Source organism: Opisthocomus hoazin, chromosome 2 (genome assembly GCF_030867145.1).
Source record: "Opisthocomus hoazin isolate bOpiHoa1 chromosome 2, bOpiHoa1.hap1, whole genome shotgun sequence".
NCBI lineage: Eukaryota > Metazoa > Chordata > Aves > Opisthocomiformes > Opisthocomidae > Opisthocomus > Opisthocomus hoazin.
In genome coordinates, this window is record NC_134415.1 from 11,806,201 (window position 1) to 11,833,043 (window position 26,843).

A 26,843-nucleotide genomic window follows, 5' to 3' on the forward strand; every position below is an offset into this window, starting at 1 on the left:
CACAGTTAACTTAAAGCTAAAATTCAAGCTGTGTTTTTGACTTGTGAATCACCTCAAAAAGCAGTTCTTATAGGAGGAGTTTGACCCTCATACTACATGACTATCCCCTTTGGAAACAGAGTACAATAAAAAGAAAACATGATCATTTAAAGAAAGGGAAGATGGATGAGCACAAGTGTAATCCCTATTAACCTCACAAAACTGTGGTGGCTTTTTTGTAATAACAAAAACATGTAAGAAATTAGGATTTTAATTATTAAGCTGAATGCATATAAGAACAGAAGGTCTGCTATAAAAGGTCATATTTATTGAATTGCCTTTTCAACACATAGCTGAAGAAATGCAGATCTAATGGAAGGAATAATCCTTAATAGAAACTACACCTGACTAGGTCTAAAGTTCCAAGCAGAAAACAGATGGAGACTAGCAGTGCCTTAGCAGAAAATACCATCCATGCTCGCACCTTTCTGATCTCTCCCTTGGCACCAGATTATAGCTATTCTTGGAGAAAATATACTGGGTTTAGGTCAGACCAAAGGTCTATCTATGTTGCCATTCTCACATTCTTAGGAAAATTCCAAAGGAAAAAAAAATAGTTAAGTAAAACTACAATATTAGCCATTAAGCGTCTTCTATTCAGTAAATTAAATTATACAATTAAGTAGAGTAATTCCTGACATCAAGGTTTCTGCAATGATACAGTTCCACAGGACTAAATAATCAGTTAAGTCATTGAGGGAGGGGGAGAGAAGGTGAGATTAATGAAAGCAAGAAAAATGTATGTTCATGAGAAAACAGAGAAGATATCATGAAATTCCAACTTCCTGCATTTTCCTTCATAATCTTGAAATGTGATCTGTAACAAGAAGCCAAATAAGAGATGATTGAAAAGGCTTTGGTCTTGAACACAGAACAGAACGCATATTTAGATGGCCAAATATTTGCAATTCAATAGAAAGATCATCAACAAAATTATCTAAGCATGTCATTCTGAGGGACAAGTCGTAAGTACACCTGATTTAATGCATTCAGTGTATTGCTACTTTCAGACCATAATGTTTAGCTAATGGATTGATTACAAGTTCTTCATGCAATACCACAGCTGAAGACTAACAAAATACCCTGCTCACAAAGAAACATCTTGTAAATGGCAGGGAGTGGCACCACTTCTGTTATTATTGCTTTGAAAAGCTGAATAATTGCAGTTCTTCCTAGAAAGAAACAAAATGAGCCAGAATCTCATTTGGAATAAGGTACAAAATGAGATGAGATCTGGAAAGGCCATCACACAGACTTTAGAAGCTTCAGCTGTTTGTCAAGCAAGATACCTTCTCAGTTTCATGGAAAAGATCAGACTATAAAACATTTCAGTTCACAAGAATGGAAACAACCGAACAGAGGACCCTATTACAAAAACGCCAATCCCCGCGATAAACACAGCAGAACTGAAGAAGCTGGACTGTAAGAGGGCTGCAGTTGTTGGACCTGATTCAGCTCACTAGGCCCACCAGTGGATGATGCTGGAGGTCTAAAAAGCACCTAGCTAAGGAAAAGCTTATTTTGCAGTAACTTTCTAAGAGGAGAAAAAGGGAAGGAGAAACAAAGTTGAAAAATATGTCGGGCTCACATAGGAAAAAACTATCACATTTCATTGAGTACTCTATTCAGGGGATGAAAAGAGAGAAGATAATTTGTATCTCTGTGTTGAATGAATAAAAGCAATTTCTCTGAATGTATACCAAATAACACTTTTCTACAACTCAGAAAAATCACACACTTGATAACTAGTAAGCAAGAAAAAGCTAAGAAAATATTTGAAATCTTAGAGCCATAAATTCTGTGAAAGAGCAGATACCAGTATTCGCGTGGCACAAAGATCCTGCTTTTCCTTGTACAAAGGCCGCACCACTTAACAGCACCACTTCTCCTTCCTCATTTCATATCTGCTTTGCAGAGAAACATTTTTCTCATCCAGTGATATGTTCTGAACCTTTAGTCTGTGGCTGTGGACAATTTATGTATCAAGGACAGTAAGTAAAGGCTAACAATAAAAACAAAACCAGTATCTTAATTATTTTGGTTTCTAGGATTTATATATAACCCAGCCCCTTTTCTGACCACAGTAGTCTACAGTGGCACAGGGGACAGCCAGACAGGACAGCTAAGCAGACCAAATGTATCTTTGCTACTGGAAGAGGGAGCATTCTGTTCTTCCAGGCTTGACATTGCTGTGCCCATTCTGCATACTTGCTCTGGCACTCAGCTGACCACACAGCAAGGTAATTCAATTTGCCAACCCAAGGGAGCAGGGAGAGCAGGGGGGAAAAAAAAGAATCAAGCAAAACACAAAGAAAAGAAATAGTCTTCTGCTGGGTTAGTCGAGTGAATCAACTTCTCATGTACTTAGAAAAGTACCAGAGCCACTGTGACAGACCAGTACAGCCATGCTGTGACAAAACCAGAGGCGAGTGAGTAACTGAGATACCCGAGTCAGTCTCTTTAACATCCACCTACTTCCAGACTTATAATTACGGCAATCTACTAAAACGTCTTTGTGGGTTTTATTTGAAAGTTCTAGGACAAGCTGCTTTTGACATACTATATGATTAAAAAATACACACATTAATTCAAAATATATGGGTTTTTTGAAGGTCAAACAAAATTTTAATTAAAACTATCATTCTAAATACAAACGCACCTGTAAAATAAAAACAGCCTCCCAGCTTTTTTGGGTTAGAGTGGGAGAAACAAAACTACAAGAGTTAACCAAGTATTTAAAATTGACTTCAATAATTATCTGCATGTATAACTGTACAACAGACAGATACACAAAGTTGTTTAATCAAGTAGTTTGGACTCTCTTCCCACCCTAATTTGCACGCATTATGTTTAAGTCACATGATCACATACTGTTTTTCCCCAAGACATCTGCCTCATTCAACCCGCTGGATGGACTCTGATCCAGGGAAGCATTAGCGCTGTGCACTGAAGGAAGCTGCTATTTGTAGACCAGTCCATTGAAAATTAGTAGATACACAACAATCAATACCAGAACGGAAGCAATGCAGCCATTCGGTGAGAGCACTACCAGCCTAACAGACACCCACAGACCCCCACAGACCCACTTAGCACAGTGAAGGTCTGTATCTTGTCTCAGATACACGCATCTAACTCTAGCTCCCAGCAAGCAAATTTGAAGGTCCATCCCTCAGTAACACAGAACCTTCTTTTCTCAAATTTCAAACAGTCTCCTGGTCACAACCATATCAATTTTTACTACATTACGCAGCATGTTCTTCAAAGAGGAGGAAGTGCATGCCATTGCATCCTTTTACGTCGCAAGTCCTAGAAGCAGATGTGAGAATTTCTGCAAGTAAATTCTGCTATCTGCACAGATTCAATGCCTAACTCCCCTGTTTGAAATTTTCTAAAGGAAAACAAGAATTTCACAGATTTTCTTGACTTTCTACTGCAGTAAAAACAACCTGTTTTACCTCAGTTCCATTCTGCCTTTAAAGCTAAGAAATGCAGTGCTGACATAGAAATTATCTTTTTAGGAGACTCAAGGAGATACTATGTTATCAATATACATTAAATACCTTTTTCCTGCATTTGCAAGAACTGGAAATGGTACTTCAAACCCAATTTCTGCAGCTACTCATGCCTCAGGCTTCATTCCAGTCACTCAAGGAAGCTTCCTAGCTCCCACCTACAAGTGCACACAGCCTCTTCCAGTTCACTTTCACAACAACGTTCTTTTCTGGCTTGCGTGTTACCAACAGAACTGTTAAAAAAAATTCTGCCTGCCAAGCCTGTTACAGCTGATGAAGCACAACATAGCAAGAACCCATTCCTCTTCAGAATAAACAGAATACATATGGGAAGCAGTCACCTGTCACAAAAAAAAAAAACAGCAGTACCATGATAAAGTAAGTTTGGTAACCACTTTTATGTCAGAACGTTTCTCTTTAAAAGAATTAAAGAAAACATTTTTATCTGATCCATTACAAATAAATTTTAGATTCTTGAGATTTTGACAAAATTCTGTGCATCCTCAGCTACGCTATTCTTTCTATCCAGCCAGCCTTCCTGACCTCCTTCAGATCAAAAAAATTAAAAGGGAAACAACAACAACAAAACATTTACATGAAAGCGACAAAGCATTAAAAAAAAAAAAAAAGAATGAGGGAAGAGTCTTTGTAGTATTTATGTTTAACTTTTCTCCACATTAAATAAAATTTAAAGTGGAGGACGTTCCGCAGGAAGAGTTTAGTTCCAGTAAGACAGACTTCTCAGCATCTGGACATAAAGTGATTCCCAGAGGAAATTAATCATAGGAAATCACAGTGTATTTAATCATGTCTCGGTTCATTTCACAAAAACTATTCCGCCCCACATATCACTTTCCACAGGCAAACCCCGGGCCAAGACCACTGTCACAACGTCCCGAATGGCATTCCAGCGGAGAACAGACCGTCATCGCAGTGCTGGAGCGGGCTTTATTCTTTCAAAGCAGTTAAATATTTTATGAGCACCTTTGCTTTCACTGGGAAGAAAACAATTGCTTCCAAGCGCAGCTCAGTGGGCGCTGCCTGTGACCCCTCGTCGCCAGAACGCGCTTCCTGTCTGTCCTCAGCCCCTCGGCGCCGCATCTGCATCTCATTTTCTCCGTCGAGCCCGCGAGCAGGCGGACTAACCGCCATCTCTCCTCGGGAACGCCTCAGCCAACGCCCCGGGGGCTGGCGAGCGGCCGCGCCGTCCCCGGGCCCCCCTCCCCCGAGCCTTGCGACCCGCACCCGCGGCGCCCAACGCCCGCACAACCGCCGCGCGCGCACAGCCCCCTCCCCCCTTGCTTCCCGCCCGCGGGCGGCGGCGCGCGCAGGGGCCGCGGGCGGAGGAGCCGTCCCCGCCGCGACGCGCTCCCCGCTCCGGAACCGCCATCGGGGTTTGGTCAGCGCGGTGACCCGCTCCGTCCCGCGCCGCGGAGGCAGAGCGCGCCCGGCGCAACAGCAACAAAAGGTTATTTGGTATTTTTGGTTTTGGTGTTGGTTTTTTTTTCCTTTTTTTTTACCCCCTCAAGAAAGAAAAGATGACGCCTTCAGGAGAACGTTTCTGAATGCAGAAGGCCCGCCTCGCTGGGTGAAAATGCGCAATAAAAGGCAAACCCGATGGGTCTTCTCCATCACCCTTCCCAGCAGACGCTGTTTTAAGGGGGGGCGGGGGGGGACACACGACGCACACACCCGCATGACAAACGCACGGCAGCTCTGATTTTTAAATCCGGACAAACGCCGCCTTCGGCCCCGGGGCAGTCTGTGAAATGGGGGCAACCGGAGGGGGGAAAAAAAAACTAAAAAAAAAGAAAGAAGCCTCTGGAAACGTCCGCTCGAATCACGGAAATCCGCCGGCGGGAGGGGAAGGCAGGCTGCGAAGCCCCGCTGCCCGCCCGGTGGGTGGGTGTGCCGCCGGCGGCCCCGGCCGGGCGCCCATCGGGACGGCGCAGCGCCGCCCGCACCCGGTCTGCGCCGATGCCCCTGGAGGGGAGCGGCAGCCCCTCGCCACCGGCCCCGCCGCACTCCCGCGGGGGGAGGAAGACGGGGGAGGGGGAGCGGGCTGTGCCCGGACGGCGCTCCCGCCCCCTCCGGGGCCCGGCGGGCGAGGGCCGCCTGACACAATAGGCGGCGGGCGGACGAGCGGCGCGACCCTGGCCCCTCTCCCCGTTACGGCTCCCGCCCGGCCCGCGGTCTGGGGCGCCAGCACCCTCACTCACCCCCTCGAGGAGGCTCGCCGCGGCGGGGAGGGGCCGTCCCTGGCGGTGCTGCCGCTGCTCACTGAGCCGGCATCCCCGCGGGGCGGGGGCGGGGCGCTCCGGTCCGTGTCCCTCTGGCAACAGCTCCAGCGTTATTCCCGGCACATAGCGGCTAACGGGCACAACGGGGCGCGGCACTGCGCAGGCGCCGCCCCAGCGCACACAATGCGGGGGGGGGGCGGGGGAAGGCAGGGCGCAGGCGCCAAGGGCCGAGCGGCGGCGGGGCCGAGCTGCGCCTGCGCCGCCTCCAGACAATAGCTGTCCCCGCGCCGGGCAGGCACTGCGCAGGCGCCGGGGCACGCGGTTGGTGGGAGGTAAACACCGCTTCCCCCTCCCGCCCGCCTCGGCCATGACCGGACCTGCGCCGTCCCCCGCCGCTGCGGGCCCGGGGACGTGGGCGGAAGAGCTGCACTTGTGCGCAGGCGCGGCCTCGGCCCGAACCGAGGGGAAAGAAGCGGCTGTGGCGGCCCGCGGGGGCTCCACGGCCCAAGGCGCGCCGCGCGGCATGCCGGGACCTGTAGTTTTCTGGGCGCATTCCCGCCCCCCGCGTCGCCGCCACGCTCGGCTGGGGCGGGGCGGAGGTGGCAACGGTTAGCGCTGAGGAGACGGGGGAGGAAGGGAAGGTACCCGCAGGCATTGTGGGAGTTGTGGTTCTTCGGGAGCCGTCGGCGGTTGCGGAGCGCGGGAAGGCAGAGCGGGTGGCGGTGCCGGCCGCTTCTCTCCTCATGCGGGCGCCCCGCGGGGAGCCCGCCCTGGAGGAGTCCCTGGAACGGTACCAGAGGCGCCTCCGAGGTGAGTGGCGGAGCGGCGCGGGGTGGCAGCGGGCGGCTTCTCCTGCCTCAGCCGCCGCCCGGTGCTGCTGGAGGTCCCGTACCCCGCCGGGCGCCCGGCGGGGGCGGGGGGCGTTTCGGCGTCCCTGTGCGCTGCGGAGCCGGGGCCGGGGGGTCCCGTCCCCGGACTGAGGTGGGGCGGCCGGGCTGAGCCCTCCCCGCGGCCGGCACCGCTGAAGCGGCCTCCGGTCCTCCCTGAGCCGGATCGCCGGTGCGATTAAACCGCCGCGCGAACTTGTCTGACCGTGACTTGGCTTCGGTGCAAGCGTTGTGACTCTCACTGGGACATCAGGCTCTGGATAGGTGGTAGCGGAGTCGATGCAAATCGATTCTTACGAGAGTTTTTATTTCCTGTATCCTAAGCTGTTTTCATACCTGCCTCCTCACCCGAGAGGTGTTGTCTGTAGCCTGACAGAGAGCACCTTCGCCCCCCGGCTGTGCCGTCTGGGCTGTGTCAGCCTTCAGACCGTCTCTGATGGGTCGAAGTCCGTGTCCAGATTCTAAAGAAAGCCAGTAGGTAATTTGTGGGTACATCACCCCGCTTGGTGCAAAAAGTTGTGCTGCAGACAGGGTGCCCGCGCGTCACGCCCTGCCACGCTGGTCAGTGAAATGTGTGGTTGCAATGTGGGAAACGTCATCGCAAAAAAATAAAACGATGGAAATATTTTTACATAACTACTGGATACTGGGTTTTTAGCAAGTGTTTTATAAAAAATTTCATTCTCAAAATAACATCACTTCTTTGTGCTGAGGATGGATTTTATTTGTTCTGAAACACAGAACTTTGAAGAATCATCTCTGTTTATTTCTCTTGCAGATTAAGTGGGCAGGTAGATGCTGCTTGTCACTTGCTGGTGGAAGAGTTAAAATGACAGATCCCAGAGCATCTCTTTATAGGTGTAGAGTTCCTTTTGTGATATGTAAAAAAACATAAATAAAAATCTATGAATAGCCATACACAGACATGGATAATCTTAGTAGTGTATCACGTTTCCTTTTTCTGTGGAAGAGTATGGAAAATCACTAGATGGTTTTCCTGTACTGGATTTGGACTTTCATGGAGGCAAAGGGTTTCTCTATGACTTTTATTGACAAAGGAGGATTTTAAAACTATAGTTGAACACATATGATTTTGCTGCTTAACAGATCTTCTGAAGGCAACATGTTTCTGCTTTAAGATGGTATTGTCTCTCACAGAGGCACAGCTTCCTTTAGAAAGGCTGCATTTTAAGGGTTTTTGTTCATTTCTGCTGCACTAGTATAGGCATAAGTATGAGATCAGCTAAGAAGCTGAATATGTGGTATAGTTCACAAGACATTTATTTTTAGAGTGCTTGCGATTATCTTTTACCTAGAATATTTTTCCAGGCCTGTTTACTTGCTTTTATGCATATGTATTAATAGGCTATGCTGTTATTGAAACATTGTATAAATTCACATTTTGCTTCTGTGATAGCTCAGTGGTTGACCTGCCTTTTCATTTTAGGCAGTGAAGCCCAGTCAGTGCTGGCATTTTGGATTACCAGCAAGTCCAAAGGTGGCACCTGGGCACTGGGGAAGGCAGATTTCTTCTGTTCACCCTGTTCTAAGGAGTTGAGTTGATGTCTTGAACTTCTGGAGTGCACAGGCAGCATGCTGTGCTCAACATCCATCCTGCTGGGGCATCCAACCATGCAGTGGTTATGCTGAGCTGCCAGAACTCCCTGAAGAATGTTCTCAGCTTGCTTAGATAGTAATATCAGGTGAAGCCAAAGACCTTTGATCTCCAAGCCTACTATGTGTTCCCATAAGTTCAGGATGCTTAATACTTATTTACGTAAATGTCCTTGTGTGTGTGTAGTTTGGTAAGCTTGGTAAGGACTTCATAGTTTGTTCCTTGACTCAGACTAGGCTCATCATGAAAATATGCTTTTGTAGTATTTCGTAACAGAGCTCCGGTCTTTCTGATTTTTATCTTGGGCTCTTTGTGCATTTTAGATGTTCCAACGGAATTTGTCTTTCAACTCGAAAATCTGTTGGAGTGCTTGGGCACTGTCATATGTATGATATCTTCATAGTTGTGATGAGCTTTTAGGCTCTTGATATGTAGCGTTTTGAGGGATATATATGATATATATGATGTCTTTGTAGTTGTGACAAGCTTTTAGGCTTTTGGTACGTGGATTTTTGAAGCATGCTTTGGGACCCAGTTATCTGGACATTGTAAGTGACCTCTCTAACCCTCTCATATCTTCCAAAAGGCCATTCTTAACAATTTTGCATCTTGGGCTGTTTAACTGTAACTTTCGACCTCGCCATATCAAACAATTGGATGCATGTATTCTGTTCATACAACTTATTTTCATTTTATCTCTTTCTGACTGAATCCTCTTACACTGGATCCATTATGTTTTTTAAATCGTTTCAGAACGTGACGTTCTAGTGGCTGTTTCACTTTCTGTTCTGGGAAGCATGAACTTTTTACGTACAGTGCCGAGATAGGTTTGATTTCATATATCCAGGGGTCCCTCTCAGTGAGTAGTTATCACAAACATAATCCCAATGCAGGGCGATACAACATTGTGTTTCTCAATGAGCCTCTGTTTTTCAGTGATGAACAATTTTTAACTCCTTTGACCTGTACAACATTCCACACATCATTACTACTACTGTTAGGAATTTACTGTAGGACAAATAGAGCACTGTTACTCCCTAAGCTGTCAAACTTAATTTTTTACCTGTTTTTTTTATGTAGTTGTACAGCTTGAGATTCTTCTCCAGATTGACATCATTCCTGTCATCTGGATTCTGGTATTTCAGGTGGCGTGCCTCGGGCATTGTTTGATCTTTTTGAAATACAGTGTTCTTAAACTGCCTCTAATGCTTGACGTTATCTGGACCCAGGCTGATACGTGGCAACAGGTTATCACCACCCATGCTGGAGATCAGAAGAATCATTTTACAGCCCTATTCAGTTTGATGGAAGGATGCATAAGTTCTCAAAGAGTAATCAGTTATTGAAATGCAGTGTCTTTGTTCTAAAGGGAAATTCCTTAAGAAGACTGGGACACAGGGAGCCCAGGTGTTCAGTAAACTGAGCCTGGTGGCCAGAGGACAGAAAGCTGGACCAAAAAAACTGACTAAGACAAAATTGGTCTTAGAGCCCACCAGAGCGGTTCTGATGAAATAACAAAGGCCCTGTAACAGGGATTTTCCTGAATAGTGTAGACCTTGTATAATGAAAGTCTTCAATGTGTGTGTAATAGAGTTAGGAGGGTGGTATTTGTACAGTTGCAGTTACTAAGTTACTCTGTAAACTTTCACACAATTGAGACTGTTTCAAATGAACCTCAAAATCTTTAGGAGATAATAACATTTCCAAAAAAAAAGTTATTCTCAAGGGAATAGAGGTAGTTTGTAAATTAGTAATTAATTTTGAGAATTGCACAGAACTACAAAACAGTAGGGGTTGGAAGGGACCTCTGTGGGTCATCTAGTCCAACGCCCCTGCCAAAGCAGGGTCACCTACAGCAGGCTGCACAGGAACTCGTACAGGTGGGTTTTGAATATCTCCAGAGAAGGAGACTCCACAACCTCCCTGGGCAGCCTGTTCCAGTGCTCCGTCACCCTCAGAGGGAAGAAGTTCTTCCTCATGTTCAGATGGAACTTCCTCTGCTTCAGTTTGTGCCTGTTGCCCCTTGTCCTGTCGCTGGGCACCACTGAAAAGAGTCTGGCCCCATCCTCCTGACACCTACCCTTAAGATACTTATAAGATCCCCATTAGTGCTGTGCTATTGTATTCACATTAGTAACTAAAAATTGGCAGGCATAATGTGAATATCCAATGGGCTTGCTACTACACCAGTGCCGAGAGCAGAGTGTGATGGCTTCCTGCTATTTTCCCCTTTTCTCCCAACAGCAGTAAATATATGGTGAAGACTATTTAGAGCCCACCTCTTTGTTGGTAGTATTCATCTGGTTCCTTAAACAGAGAGGTGTTAACTTACTTTTTTTCTGTTGAGTTTTCTGCCTGTTTAGTAAACAGCACTGGCTCACTTTTGGGCCAGAGTCAGTATAAGAGGAGGAGCACAGGAGAGGGAGACCATCCTTTGTAGGTACCATGCCTGACAGAGCCATCCTGTAAATCTACCCTAAGAAAGCATGGAAATTATGTTCTGTATTCCACTGCATTACTGAGTGCAGCGTCCTATGTAATTTCATAGAATGAAGATGCAAGCTGTGGGAGGAACAGATGAAAATAGAAGACTTCTACAAATAGTTTTGTTTTGTGTCTGCTTTATGTGACTCCAAAATTAAAGTAGGAGAGATGTGAAGTCAAAGCCGTCCTAAGAGAAATGAGTATGTGGCCCAGCTACCAGCTCTCCAAGCTAGCTGTGACACTGAAGCAGTTAAGAATTGAATTGTAAATTGTAATCTATAACTGTAAATTTTTGGCTTAAGGTTTTTATTTTTATTTGGCAATTGTTTCCAAGTATTCTGCTGAACAAAGCATGTAACATTTATTTAAGGGTAGAGAATCTGTTGCAATGAACTGCAAAATGCTTGGAGTTTCTCACACGTGAGGGTCTCTAGACCTGAGGCATCACCTCTGTGCCGGGGAAGATCATGGAACAGATCCTCCTAGAAGATATGCTATGGCACATGGAGGCCAGGGAGGTGATTCGAGACAGCCAGCATGGCTTCACCAAGGGCAAGTCCTGCCTTACCAACCTAGTGGCTTTCTATGATGTTGTAACAACAAGGGTGGACAAGGGAAAACCTATGGACGTCATCTATCTGGATTTTTGTAAAGCCTTTGACACGGTCCCCCACAACATCCTTCTCTCTAAATTGGAGAGCCATGGATTTAATGGGTGGACCGTTTGGTGGAAAAGGAATTGGTTGGATGGTCGCAGCCAAAGGGTAGTGGTCAATGGTTCAACGTCCAGATGGAGGCCAGTGACGAGTGGAGTCCCTCAGGGGTCCGTACTGGGACCGGTGCTGTTCAATATATTTATCAATGACATGGACAGCGACATCGACTGTACCCTCAACAAGTTTGCAGATGACACCAAGCTGAGTGGTACGGTTGATACGCCAGAAGGACGGGATGCCATCCAGAGGGACCTGGACAAGCTGGAGAGGTGGGCCTGTGTGAACCTCATGAGGTTCAACAAGGCCAAGTGTAAGGTCCTACACCTGGGTCGGGGTAATCCCTGGTATCAATACAGGCTGGGGGATGAAAGGACCGAGAGCAGCCCTGCTGAGAGGGACTTGGGGGTACTGGTGGACGAGGGGCTGGACATGAGCCGGCAATGTGCGCTGGCAGCCCGGAGGGCCAACCGTGTCCTGGGCTGCATCAGGAGAAGCGTGGCCAGCAGGTCGAGAGAGGTGATTCTGCCCCTCTACTCTGCTCTGGTGAGACCTCACCTGGAGTACTGCATTCAGCTCTGGAGCCCTCAGCACAAGAAGGACATGGAACTGTTGGAGCGGGTCCAAAGGAGGGCTACAGGAATGATCCGAGGCCTGGAGCACCTCTCCTATGAGGACAGGCTGAGAGAGTTGGGCTTGTTCAGCCTGGAGAAGAGAAGGCTGCGGGGAGACCTGATTGCAGCCTTTCAGTACTTAAAGGGAGCCTATAGGAAAGATGGGGACAATCTGTTTAGTAGAGACAACAGTGACAGGACGAGGGGTAATGGTTTTAAACTAAAACAGGGTAGGTTTAGGCTGGATATAAGGAAGAAATTCTTTACAATGAGGGTGGTGAAACACTGGAACGGGTTGCCCAGAGAGGTAGTGGAGGCCCCATCCCTGGAAACATTCAAGACCAGGTTGGACGGGGCTCTGAGCAACCTGATCTAGTTAGCGGTGTCCCTGCTCGCTGCTGGGGGGTTGGACTAGATGACCTCTAGGGGTCCCTTCCAACCCAAAACTTTCTGTGATTCTATGTGCTTTATGCTCTGCAGAAAGGACTTGTTTAGGAACTCTCGACGATAAATGCTGCAGCTCCAGAGAACAGTTTCCTCTCAAAGATATTAATTCAGCAAAAGCTGTGTTGAAAACCACCTATTTCTCATATAATGCAAAGTAACTATGAAGACCAAGAAACTGAATCAAATGATTCCATGATTCATTATTTTGAAACATCTGAATGTTAAACACTTCTTGGGAGTTTTTGAGGGCTGGCTAATGAACAGCCTGGTATCACTCATCGTTATTGTGCAATGTTTACTGTGAAATCCTAGCAGTATAGGTAGTAATTGATAGTATACTTTCGGTCTCAAAGCTGCCATGTAGTGTGTTCGTAACATGGTAACAGGTAGCATGCCTGTGTTTGGCAGCCAATAAAGAAGAATAGTTGCATATCAGAAGGGCAAGTAAGGTAAATTACAAGACTGCTCAAAACAATGAAAACTTAAAAGCATATTCTCAGTTTCAGTATTTTTAAGCAATTATTTGGCTGAAATGCTGCCCCAGAAGAGGTACATGATGTACTATTTTAGATTTCTAAGTTTCAATAGAAACAAAGTGAAAATTGATATACTTTTGAACAGTAAAGTTTTCTTTAAATAGGCATCGTCTTTCGTTTTTCACTAACTGGTCTAATTTTCTGTTTTGTCAGTTACTGTTTCACATCAATTCTACAGTGTATTTTTTTTTAAGACCTAAAGTGATCACGCATTTCTGGAGTTCACAGTCCTGAGGGACATGGGGAAGGCGAGGAGTATAGTCAGGACCCAGAATTTTAGGAAAGCAAAATTCCAGATCTGCAAGGAGTTAGTCAGTAGGATCCCCTAGGAAATGGTCCTCAGGGACATAGGAGCAGGACAGAGCTGCCAGATCTTTAAGGATGCTTTCCATAGAGTGCAAGAGCTCTTAATCCCTAGGCCTAAGCAATCAGGCAAGGAAGGGAAGAGACCAACATGGCTGAGTTGACCTGCTGGTCAAACTGAAGGGCAAGAGGGACCTGCACAGGCAGTGGAAGCAGGGACAGGTATCTTGGGAAGAGCATAAGGATGCTGCCCAGTTGTGCAGGGATGGGGTCAGGAAGGCCAAGGCACAAATGGACCTGAATTTGGCAAGGGATGCAAAGAATAATAAGAAAGGCTTCTACAGGTATGTCAACCAGAAAAGGAACACTACAGAAAGCATACCCCACCAATGAACAAGAATGGCGGCCTAGTATCAACAGACGAGGAGAAGGCTGAGGTACTCAACAACTTTTTGCGTCAGTCTTCACTGGCAACCTCTCTTCCCACACCTCTCAAGTGGATCAACCGCAAGACAGGGGACAAGGGAGGGTAAAGTTCCTCCCACTGTAAGGGAAGATCAGATTTGCGATCACCTGAGGAACCTGAACATACATAAATCTATGGGACCTGACGAGATGCATCCTAGAGTCCTGAGGGAACTGGCTGATGTAGTTGCCAAGCCACTCTCCATGATATTTGAAAAGCCATGGCAGTCATGTGAAGTCCCTGGTGACTGGAAGAAGGGAAACATTGCACCCCTTTCTGAAATGGATAGAAAGGAGGGCCCCAGGAACTACCGACCTGTCAGCGTCACCTCTGTGCCTGGGAAGATCATGGAATAGATCTTCCTAGAAGCTATGCCAAGGCACGTGGAGAGCAGAGAGGTGATTTGAGACAGCCACCAAGGGCAAGTCCTGCCTGACCAACCTTGTGGCCTTCTATGATGGAGTGACTGCATCAGTGGACAAGGGGAGAGCTATGGGTGTGATCTATCTGTACTACTGTAAAGCCTTTGACATGGTCCCTCACAGCATCCTTCTCTCTAAATTGGAGAAATACAGATTTGATGGGTGGACTGTTTGGTGGATAAGCAGTTAGTTGGATGGTTGCATCCAGAGGGTAGTGGTCAACAGCTCAATGTCCAAATGGGTGCTGGTGACAAGTAGTGTCCCTCAGGGGTCCATACTGCGGCTCGGCTGTTTAATGTTTTGATCAATGACATACACAGTGAAATCGAGTGCACCCTCAGCAAGTTTGCAGGTGACACCAAGCTGAGTGGTGCAGTTGACATGCCTAAGGGACGGGATGCCACGCAGAGGGACCTGGACAAGCTCAAGAAATGGGCCTGTGTGAACCTCATGAAGTTCCACAAGGCCAAGTGTAAGGTCCTGCACATGGGTTGGGGCAACCCTCAGTATCAATACAGGCTGGGGGATGAAGGGATTGAGAGTAGCCCGGTGGAGGAGGACTTGGGGATACTAATGATTGAAAAACTGGACATAAGCCACCAACGTGTGCTTGCAGCGCAGAAGGCCAACCGCATCCTGGGCTGCATCCCCAGCATCGTGGCCAACAAGTTGAGGGAGGTGATTCTCCCCTTCTGCTCCACTCTCTTGAGACCCCCTCCGGGAGTCCTGCATCCAGCTCTGGAGCCCTTAGCACAGGACGGACACGGACCTGTTGGAGCAGGTCCAGAGGAGGCCACAAAGATGATCGGAGGGCTGGAACCCCTTTGCTATGAGGACAGGCTGAGAGAGCTGGGCTGTTCAGCCTGGAGAAGAGAAGGCAGAGGGGAGACCTTAGAGCAGCCTTCCAGTACCTGAACAGGGACTTACGAGAAAGATGAGGACAGGCTTTTTAGCAAGGCTTGTTATGGTAGGACAAGGAGTAATGGTTTTAAACTAAGGGAGAGTAGATTTAGACTGGATGTAAGGAGGAAATTTTTTACAATGAGGTTGATGAAACACTGGAACGGGTTGCCCAAAGAGGTGTTCGATGCCTTGTCCCTGGAGACATTCAAGGCCAGGCTGGACAGGGCTCTGAGCAACCTGATCCAGTTGAAGATGTCCCTGCTCACTGCAGGGGGGTTGGGCTAGATGGCCTCTAAAGGTCCCTTCCAACCCAAAGCATTCTATGTTTCTATAATTCTAAAAAATCAGTGTAATTCTTTCTTCTCTAACTTTATAGGGCTGGTTTCCAATTAGGAGCCGTGGGTTATCAGAATGTAAACTGTTTGTGGAATTTATAGCCAGTAACTTCTATTCATCTTCCTGTAAGCATTGTTAGAACTGGACCGTTAGCTTTAGATGACAGACTTACGGCAACTTCTTCCTACAGCTGTAGTTTGTTTTCTTCAATTTATGTTGCTGAACACTTCTACCAGCTGGAGTTATTTTCCATGTCTTTCAGGCACTTCTGTTGTTTTGGATGGTTGGTTCCTTTGCTAAGCTCTCCATTAGCTCCCAGAGTGTTTTCTATGGCATTTCTGAGTTCATGAATGAGGTAGCTTTGGTGCTTTCATTTGAAGGAGTGCTCTTTATAGACAGTCTTGGGCAGTGTCTGAAAAAACATCTTTTGTTTAGGCCATGCAAACATGGTTCAATGCCTTCTCTGTTTTTTCTGTTTTCACTTCAGTGGCAAATTGTTCTTAGAATGATTTTTAAATTTTTTTTTTCCCAAAGCTGATTACTACTTTAGAAATACAGCTACCTCTTCCATGTTGTATTTTACTTCAGCGTGTCCTGACTCTAGCCTTAATCTTTTTTTTTTTTTACAAGCCAAATGGATCTTTAATGTGTCTGCAACATAAAAAAAAAATGCTGTTGTTAGGCAGTAGTACTGACATTCCCATATAAAAAAAACCTTCTACCAATTATTTTTATACAAAGATACTTATCTGGAAAAAGGATATCTGTACTGTATTTTCAGGGAGTAATACTTAGATTGTGTAGTTACAGTGAATACAGAAAATAACCAGAGCTATCAATGCTTCTTCCAGGACAGAGGAGTATCTTTATTCAGCATGTAGAATATACGGTATGTGCTTTTTGAACATAATTAATGTTTCACTCAGGGCCCTCTTGGTTTTGTCTGAAGCGTTGTGCTTAAATGAACTTACTCTAGTCCGAAGTTGCATTCATGTTTAGATGAACTGAGGGGTAGAAATATCTTTGTACCCAGAACAGTGTGGTCTTGATCGTGGATTAGGATCCCTGGTTGCTTCTGTCTCTGAAATAATAAGTAGTAACGTACTTCTTCCCGTGAGGTGTTTGGTCAGCTATGTTGTTGCTAAGGCATTAGATAAGTTATCTGCCTGTCCCTTGTGGCAAGTACTGCCTGTGATTTATACATGACAGCTGACAACTTGACAGTGTTTTTGTGGAGCAGTTGCATCATTTTTTTGATGTATCAGGTTTGATCCATCAGGTTTTATTGCTAGCTTGCCGTTTTTCATAATCATCTCAGATCCTTTAAACACTGAATACCAAAGAGCTTTATACTTAATAAAAATTATTTTCATAAGTTTTAATCCAGTAGTCCAATTTCATTTATATCCTCAGCTGTTCCTGTAGGAAATAATACATCAATGAGGTTTTGTTATACAACAGAAATATATATTTGGATTTTATTCGTAGAATCTTGCTAAGATGTAGAAAAGAGAAATACTGACTGAATTTTAGACCTGGAAATCACAGTACTGCATGTGAGCAGTTTTCTGCAGTATGTTTTTACTGAGCCCCTGTTTCTGTAAAATGTACTATTACAGGAACAGAGTCATAGAATCATTAAGGTTGGAAAAGATCTCTAAGATCATAAAGTCCAACTGTCAACCCAACACCACCATGCCTACTAAACCATGTCCCAAAGTGCCACATCTACACATTTTTTTAAACACCTCCAGCGATGGTGGCTCTACCACTTCCCTGTGCAGCCTGTTCCAATGCCTGACCGCTCTTTCAGGAAAGAAATTTTTCCTAATATCCAATCTAAACGACCCCTGATGCAACTTGAGGCCATTGCCTCTCATCCTGTTGCTAGTTACTTGGGAGAAGAGACCAACACCCGCCTCACTACAACCTCCTTTCAGGTAGCTGTACAGAGCAGTAAGGTCTCCCCTCAACCTCCTCTTCTCCAGACTAAACAGCCCCAGCTCCCTCAGCCGCTACGTATAAGACTTCATTTCTAGACCCCTCACCATCCTCACTGCCCTTCTCTGGACACGCTCCAGCCCCTCCATGTCCTTCTTGTAGTGAAGGGCCCAAAACTGAACACAGTACTCCGGGTGCGGCCTCACCAGTGCTGAGTACAGGGCGATGATCACCTCCCTGCTCCTGCTGGCCACATTATTTCTGATCCAAGCCTGGATGCCTTTGGCCTTCTTGGCCACCTGGGCACAGTGCTGGCTCATGTTCAGCCATCTGTTGACCAACACCCCAAGATCCTTTTCCATCAGGCAGCTTTCCAGCCACTGCTCCCCAAGCCTGTAGCATTGCATGGGGTTGTTTTGACTGAAGTGCAGGACCCGGCCCTTGGCCTTGTTGAACCTCATACAGTTGGCCTTGGCCCATTGATCCAGCCTGTCCAGATCCCTCTGCAGAGCCTTCCTACTCTTGAGCAGATCGACACTCCCACCCAACTTGGTGTTATCTGCAAACTTACTGAGGGAGCACTCAATCCCCTCATCCAGATCATTAATAAAGATGTTAAACAAGACCGGACCCAAAACTGAGCCCTGTGGAACACCACTCGTGACCAGCCGCCAGCTGGATTTAACTCCATTCACCACCACTCTCTGGGCCCAGCCATTCAGCCAGTTCTTCATCCAGCAGAGAGTACATCCATCCAAACCATGGGCAGCTAATTTCTCCAGGGGAATGCTGTGGGAAACTGTGTCAAAGGCTTTGCTAAAGTCCAGGTAGACGACATCCACAGCCTTTCCCTCACCCACTAGGTGGGTCACCTGGTCATAGAAGGAGATCAGGTTGGTCAAGCAGGACCTGCCTTTCATGAACCCATGCTGGCTGGGCCTGATCTCCTGGCTGTCCTTCACATGTCTGGTGAGCACATCCACAGAATCACAGAATCACAGAATGTTCGGGGTTGGAAGGGACCTCTGTGGGTCATCTAGTCCAACCCCCCTGCCGAAGCAGGGTCACCTACAGCAGGCTGCACAGGACCTTGTCCAGGCGGGTCTTGAATATCTCCAGAGAAGGAGACTCCACAACCTCCCTGGGCAGCCTGTTCCAGTGCTCCGTCACCCTCAGAGGGAAGAAGTTCTTCCTCATGTTCAGACGGAACTTCCTTTGCTTCAGTTTGTGCCCATTGCCCCTTGTCCTGTCGCTGGGCACCACTGAAAAGAGCTTGGCCCCATCCTCCTGACACCCACCCTTCAGATATTTATAAGCATTTATTAGGTCCCCTCGCAGCCTTCTCTTCTTCAGGCTGAACAAGCCCAGCTCCCTCAGCCTTTTCTCATAGGAGAGATGCTCCAGCCCCCTCGCCGTCCTCGTAGCCCTCCGCTGGACTCTCTCCAGTAGCTCCTCATCTTTCTTGAAGTGGGGAGCCCAGAACTGGACAGAGTACTCCAGATGGGGCTTCATTAGGGCAGAGTAGAGGGGAAGGAGAACTTCCCTCGTCCTGCTGGCCACACTCTTCTTGATGCACCCCAGAATGCCATTGCCCTTCTTGGCAGCCAGGGCACACTGCTGGCTCATGGTTAACCTGTCGTCCACCAGGACACCCAGGTCACTCTCCACAGAGCTGCTCTGCAGCAGGTCCGCCCCAAGTCTGTATTGGTGCATGGGGTTGTTCCTCCCCAGGTGCAGGACCCTGCATTTGCCCGTGTTGAACCTCATCAGGTTCCTCTCTGCCCAACTTTCCCACGTATCCAGGTCACGCTGATGAAGATGTCCAAGATGAATCGCTCCATAATCTTACCCAGCACTGAGGTCAGGCTGACAGGCCTGTAGTTCCCGGATTCCTCCTTCCGGCCCTTCTTGCAGATGGGTGTTACATTGGTGAAAAGCTTAGCTGGAAAAGTTAGGGTGAATGTGTGAGCACTTAAAAATTAATGACTTAAAAATTCATTATGAAATTATCATGTTGTCTTTAAGCATATGTTCTCTGTGTCCAGTAGCTTGCATCCACAGAGGTTATTTCTACTTCTTTCATATTTAAAAAGACTGTTTTTGAATTGGCAGAAACAACAAATGTAATCTTTCCTCTCACTAATGCGTCTTCGTTTATCCTAATGCCCAAAATTATGTCCCTTGTTTAGGAAAAAAAATGTTATGGTGCAGTTACTCCCTTTTACGTGTACAGTTCACCTTTACTGACATAAATGTTAGCTCTTTGGTGTCTAGTGAGTGTAAAGACAGACTACTGGAAGGAAACTCCTCTAACTCCCAGCTTCCTGGTGGTGACTGTTTTGCTTAAGGCAGCAAATTTTGTAATTTGGAATCAGCAAGATTGTAAGAAGCTTTGGCAAATATGTGATGAAGCTTTCGAAAATGTGGTGACATTACTCCAGAGGCAGGAAAATGTAGTCAAGAAAAATAGACACCAGTGTGCCTTTGATAATGATTTTGATGTGTTTCACTACTACTGCCCAGTGTATTTATGGAAGAAGAGGACATAGCGTAAGAAGATCTATGTTATCTTCGAGGATAAGAAATAGCTTGGAGTTCAGAAGCTGTAATGTTATGAAAAGAGAGGGAAGTTCTGGGAAAAACTTCGTACAGGCCTGTTTGGTTTTGGTTTGTTGTTCTTCACTAGCCATGGAGCAAATATTGATAGTCTGGGATTCTCTGACAGAGGTCTACAGTGAATGGGAAATGAAGGAATTTTCTTGCTGTCAGATGACACACCACATAACAACCGACATTGAACACTTCTGGGCAGCAACTAGTTGTGACGTAGTTTGCTAAATATTTAAGCCATTGTGTCAGTGAGATAGTTCTACCATTGCTCAATTAGCTCTCCCACCCTCATAGCATCCTGGAATGCTCAGGAATGGGTGAATATCTTAAATATGCCAATAGAGAAATATTTGACCTAAATCCCTCTTTTTTTGTCATTGCCTTGTCAATTGTATTTGGGGTTACTGTAATAAAGTATGGCTATTTAAAATGTACTTTTCATGTCTTCTTTTACATTAACTTTGTTAAAGGATGGAGTACCCAAAAATCAAAAGGGGTGATATGAATCAGAAGATGACTGGGCTTTAAAAATAATTGCTGAGAGAAGATGAATAGGTCAGAAACGGGTCAGGTTTTTATTAAAAACTAGCATTGCTAAAAAGTGAGCAATGGCTGGCATACTGGACCGAGAACCATGTTCTTAAGTATAATGCTTTTTTGGGGGGTGTTTATATTTTGTAAGCTATTTGGAAGTTACAACCAAGCAGAGAAAAAGACTGAAAATGATTGTGAAAACCATTACAGTGGGGAAAAGAATCAATTTCCCAACTTCAGTCAAGATGATGTGAACTTGAAAAAGACAGCTAAGGTGAAGGCACAAATACGTATCTAGCTTTTGTTCTCTGACTTGAACTGCTATTCACCTTTCCATTTGGAAGAAAGGGGCTATTAACATTTATAGCCAGCGGCATATATACTCTGCAGCATGTCTTCTGAATTCTACCAGCAAATATTTACTGTGATTAATTTTTTAAGCTTTTTTTTTTGCCTATGAAAAAAAATGTTTTCCATTATTTATGCATCATATCAATTTACAGATTACAAACGTAAAAATAAATGAAGGACATTGCTGGAAAGCTTGCTATTTTTCTAGATATAGCAGTTATTCCAGTAAAACATGTTACCTTATAAGCTTTGTCTCACAAGAGTGAAATTCCTATTCTGTGGGCATTTATACCTAAATGTTTCATATATAGTAGTCCTAGGGGAGAATAACCCTCCAAAGAGTTCAGGGCTAAATGAAGAAAATAGCTATAATTTTATGTTACTGAAAGTCAAGTTAGGTCTTGAGAGTGTGGAGTTTTGCTTTGTTTTAAATTATTAATAACTGTTAACTGTTGATGAAACTTTTCTTATTCGGGGTGGTTTTGACTGGTAGTCAGAAATGACTGTGGCATTATTTAGGAGAAACTTAAAAGAAACATGTCTTCTTGTATGCCTGATAAAGTGTCTGTGAATCGTGATGGAGGACTTTCTCACCGAGCATGTACGCTCTGTGCCTGATCTATGGGTCGTTTTCTGGGTTCACTTGGTATTACAGTAGAACCTAGAGATCCTGCTTTGCTGAACATTGCATAAAGCCATACTGCTTAGGTTACTACTCTGGCTTTTCTAGTTAGTATATAAATTGCTTAAAGGGAAGAGAAATTAAATACTCATCTCCATTGCTTCCAGTGGCTGCATTTAGATCAAGTAGTGAAACTAGACTGATGCTGAATGCTTTTAGTTCTCCCATTTTTTTTCAAATTTAAAATACCAGTCAGTAAATACTTTCTTTTGTGTTTATTGTGACTAATGATGTGGGGGTTTTTCCAGAGCGTGCTAGTGAAAGCATCCATCAGCTGCAATACGCCTTGGAGGAAAGACAGTTTGCAAAGGGAGAGGGTGAAGTTGGATTTGACCAGTCCTCTGTGGGCAAGGGCAATGATGACAGTGGGAATGCAGCCTCGCAGGAACTGCAGCACAGTCACGCAGGTAAGATTACTCTGGAAGCAAATAGTTTAAAAATTATTAGAAATTGTACTAATTTCAATAGAAAAAGTAAGTATTTTTTGGTTATAAGGTTTCTTATCTCTTCCTAGTTAATCAACTTAAAATTTTGTTGCAACATCAAGAAAGAATGGAAAGTGAGATCTCTCCATCAAGAAAGAAGAGGTCGTTCTGTGTATGTTTCTTCTTGTTTCTTTTGTGGTGTTTGAGTGAATGGCATAAATGATGAGACCTGTTTTCTAGCATCGATGAAGAGAAAGAGGCACAGAATAATTTTTATATTCTGAAATGTAGGAGATTCCTGAGGCTATGGTGAGAACTTGGTATGCTTATGACCACAGTGGAAGAAAGAGAAATCTATAATACAGGATTTAGACTTTCCTTCTCTTGTGTTGACCACGCAGTGTGGGTCACAGTCCACATTGCTTTCAGCTTTCTCATCTGTTTTTTTCCAGCAACAGTTCATCCTTTTTGTTTTGGAAACAGTTGGGATAGACTACACGGACAAATTTCTGTAAAAGCAGCCTCTGCTTTCCTCTGACTGTACTTTAATGATTCTTAAAAGCCTTCTTATGCTGTAACTGTGCTTTTTCTTTAGAGGATTAGAGATGTTCATGTAACAACAGGTTTTGTAGCTGTCTGCCAAAGTGCAGTGGTCTCTGTCAAAGTTAATTTAGACCTGTACATGGGTGTCTCAGATTTAACCTTCTTGCAGCAGAACTGCACCTAAGTACGTGCCATGGACAGTTCAGTTGCAGAGCAACTTCTAGATACTAGTATCCCTACAGGAAGTAATATCAAGAATGCAAATGTGAACAGCACTTCTGAGGCTCAGGCATAAACATTTGGTAATTCATACTGATCAGGTGCATCATTCAATTCTGATTGTAATATTTGGCCTACTTTAAGTATGTGCCTCCCCAGCCTCTGTTCTTTCACCCTATAAAACATTACATTATCAGAATATTAATGAAAATTTTCCAAATTCATTTATAATTAATTGATAACAGTTGTGTAGTAAAAAAGGTAAAAAGAAATAAGTCACAAATGATCTACCAGGCATTTGCCCCGTGAAAGGGCAGGTAGAGGCTTCTAAATAAAGAAATATCCCACTGGCAGTGCTGTGAGTTAAGAAGTTGTGTTAAGAAGTCCTCTGTTCTTTTTCTGTTGGGAAAATATACTACATATTATTTTCCTTTTAGTGAAACCATTTTTTAGCACGCTTGTGTACATTACACTGATGTTTCTCAGGTTAAACATTAGCACTCTTTTTCAGTGAAAAATAATTTGAATAGAAATGGAGTTTTTTGCATTTTTGAAGACTGCTATGCTGTAATCTTTTCAGGGAGGCACTTGAAGGTCTCAGCTGCAAGGTGTCTATTCCATTTTCAGAAAAGAGGGAGGGGTGAATAGGAGCCAGAGGAACAGAACGATGAGTTACAAATATTATCAGCACTATATATATTTTAAGAAGTGTGATTAATTTTTAAAACTTTATAAAGTATCTGAGATTAATAGACTTTAAAGCAAGGTGAATTCTGAGTCAATAGAACATAGAACTTGTGTGCACTGAGCCAGGTGGAATACATTGCAAATTCAGAGTCTCTTGGCTAAATGTTTTTCTGGATGGTTCTTGAAAATGCTCCATGTCTCTGCAGTCATAGTTCCAGATTTCTCAGGAGTCCACCCTTTAATATGGCCGTTACTTATATTGTGTATAATTTGACAGGAAGGCTTTTGTTGCTAGAAACCTTTCCCTCACCCTGGTTAGTGGATTTTATCCTTTATCTTTAAAGGTTGGACAGGGAATCTTAATACCTTGTTGAGAGGAAAAAAAACATCAGTTGTTGGCAGAACCTGTAGATAAGGTAATTAGTATTTAATAGCCAGCCATTAGCAGCTTGATTTGTGGTTTTGGGTTTGTTTGAATGGTGAATGTTTCAAAAGTAATATTTAAAACCAAAGATGTGGGTTTCTGAATCTTTTAGGAGATTCAGGAGATTTAGGAGTCCAACTGTTCAGTTAGTTTCTGAAAATTAGTTCGATGATTTTTGCATATTGTGGAATATTTTTGCACAAGAAGGTGTGTTTCTGACCCAAGATCACAGATGTTAGAATTGCATCAGTTTCAAAACTAGCTAGGAATTGGCATAAAAATGCTTGTTTTCATCCAGAATAGTGAACTAATGCTAGAAATGTACTTGTTGTTCCTCTGAGAGGACCCTGTTAACAACTCTCTGAGTTTAGTATTTCTTCCCAGAAAAGAACATGTGAGTAAAACTGTTCAGTAAATTGGTGAAAAATTGAGACGTTTCGTATAAGATGATATATGTTCTACTTAGAGATGTGTCCCAGTTTGACTGTCTTAATTTTAATTGTTAAAAAAAACCCCCACCACCAAACCAAAATTTTGTGGCTTGCATTGATATACTTTCTTTTATCTTCAGAAATTAAAATAGTTCATATATGTCAACTAGCATTAGACTGTACTTAGTTCTTTCAGTGGATGAAATTTGCAATAGTGGAATATCAAACTAAGGTAGTAAAACAATATTGAAATACGTAAAGAGGACAGGTGCGGATCTGATAGTAGCTGATAAATTTGAAAGCAGACACTCCATTAAATATTTTTGTGATTATTCAAAGGCAGTTTCACATTTATGCCTAATACTGTTACTCCATTAAAATTATTTTAAAGTATGTTATACTTCATTAGAACTAACCAAATTATTATACTATTATAAAAAAATTGTTATATCCACTCTAAAGAATCCTTTTTATTAGACTGACAAGGACTATTTGTTGCTGATAGGATCGAAGAGAGGCTGTAGTTTCCAGGAGACTATTTCATTTATGATTTTAAGGGCATTTTAGTAATATTTACATACGTTCTTTATCTGTCCTGTATTCTTAGGAGTAAATGCCGTAAAGTTATAGTGATTGTGTTTTTCATGTTTTGTAAAAAGTTTAATCCCTGTTTAAATCTTGCTGAGCAAGGCAGAGGTGTAATTACTTATCTTGAGTGGGCAAGGATTCCCTTCATTACCTTCTTTAACTAGTTATGTGTGAGGCTATAAAAAAATTTACCTATTTATAGGGTCTTCAGAAAGGTTTTTTAGAATTGTCTTTTAGAATACCAATATTCAAGTTCTTTGATAAACGTTACACATTTTCCTGTGTTTCTGTGGAGGTATTAAAATTGCAGACATGGTGTGTTTCTGCAGCGATTGTTAGTAGCATTTAGAGGAGTTGCTTCTGATGCACATCCACAACTCGTTAAAATTCAAAGGATTTTTGTATTAATTTCACCGAGAAAAAAATATTTCCTTACGTTTGTCTAAAATAGATGATACACTGAAATAGTGGTATGAATTTAATTTACAAATCGGCTTGTGGATAGGATTTAGTCCTTATTTGTAGATGTGCTTAATGGAGCAGCTGTACGTTTTGACAGAAGTGACATATTTACTTTTTGCATTGAAGAATTTAAGTTCTTACTGTGTCTCACTTCCTTATGATCTAGTACTTGGTGGCTTGTTATTAAGAGTACATAGTGTTCTGTGTGCAAACAACACCTTACTGCAATAAAGGGAAAACTGGAAAATAACAAATTCTTTTCTTCCTTCAGAAACCCCCAGAAGCTGCAGCAGGAGACTTACCAGCCCTTTCTGATCTTGTTCCTATAATCAATGATCAGTCACAGTACATTAACCGTTTAGAAGCAGAAGTGAAGTTTTGCAAGGTATTGGACAACAAATTTCACCTACTAAAATCCTGGTCCCCTAAATACGAAGAATTGCTTTAAAAACAACTTACACTTAGCCTTTAGATTGGTTGCTGTAATGACCAAAACTGAGCCAAACACAGTTCAGTACATACCAAGCCTTGCCATGCATCTTGATGCCTGGGTAGTGTTTAAGGGGCTTCAAAAACATTTTTGCATGCTATCACGAATACAAATAAGCAATTTTTTTAAGAAGTTATACTGAAATTCAAGCTACAAAAGTACAAAATCTGTCTTTTGAGTATGCTTATTCTATCTAAAAGGGTTAATGTAATTGAGAATGTTAATCTAGACTTTTAGTCGCAAACGTATTTAAACATTGATCGCTGTCTCAGGGAGCCTTTTACATGCAGTTCGTGTATCTTGTAGGAGGAATTGTCTGGGGTGAAAGAACGAGTACAAGTAGTTGTACTTGAAAATAAGGAACTCCATCAGAAACTGAGATTCTTAACTGCGGAACATACATTGAGAGAACAAACTCTTCTAGATGCCTCAGTAAGCTTTGATTTTTCTTTTGTTGTTTTCATCAGTGGTTTCAGAACTGATGAATGGTTATCCACAAACTGAGTTTTAGTCAAAATTTAATGAGAATGTGCATAACATCATTGTTGTAGGTTGCCAATCTAATTAACTTGTTTATTAGTTTGTTATTGTTTATTAGTTCTTATATTCTACTGTAATGAAAATTATAAGATTCAATACTTATATAATTAACATTTGTTTGAAAAACAAGCCTACATAATTAAACTGAAGCATTAATATTTTTATTTTAGGCAAATACTCAGATTTCCTGGCCTGCAGGTGGTAATGGCTGTAGCAAGCGTCAGCCTGTCACCTCATCACTAGCACAGAACAAGGATCAGGCTGTTGTTACAGCAGCTGTTGGAGAAACAGAAAAATGGCATGTAGAACTGGTTGGTATTAACTTTCTTTGCAGAGTCATACCTTTACAAAACCTTTCAGTGCTTTGTTGTTGCTGCAGTTCTGATGATTAGTTTTGTA

At 43.8% G+C, this 26,843-nt stretch overlaps 2 protein-coding genes across 8 annotated transcripts in view; one reads left to right on the forward strand and one right to left on the reverse strand.

Annotated features, from left to right (window-relative positions):
• CEP170 (centrosomal protein 170) overlaps positions 1 to 5,935 on the reverse strand; it is a 103,271-nt gene extending 97,336 nt beyond the window's left edge. For all 5 annotated transcript variants that reach the window (XM_075412623.1, XM_075412625.1, XM_075412624.1 and 2 more), the window contains exon 1: positions 5,771 to 5,935. The gene's annotated coding sequence lies outside the window, so the exon portion shown is untranslated. The remainder of the gene's footprint in view (positions 1 to 5,770) is intronic.
• A 543-nt stretch (positions 5,936 to 6,478) lies between these two features.
• Positions 6,479 to 26,843, forward strand: part of SDCCAG8 (SHH signaling and ciliogenesis regulator SDCCAG8) — a 119,337-nt gene continuing 98,972 nt past the window's right edge. For all 3 annotated transcript variants that reach the window (XM_075412626.1, XM_075412627.1, XM_075412628.1), the window contains exons 1-6: positions 6,479 to 6,601; positions 21,884 to 22,042; positions 22,150 to 22,232; positions 25,686 to 25,799; positions 26,211 to 26,336; positions 26,615 to 26,755. In XM_075412626.1, the coding sequence (XP_075268741.1) occupies positions 6,535 to 6,601; positions 21,884 to 22,042; positions 22,150 to 22,232; positions 25,686 to 25,799; positions 26,211 to 26,336; positions 26,615 to 26,755 (690 nt within the window). In that variant the 5' untranslated portion in view covers positions 6,479 to 6,534. The remainder of the gene's footprint in view (positions 6,602 to 21,883; positions 22,043 to 22,149; positions 22,233 to 25,685; positions 25,800 to 26,210; positions 26,337 to 26,614; positions 26,756 to 26,843) is intronic.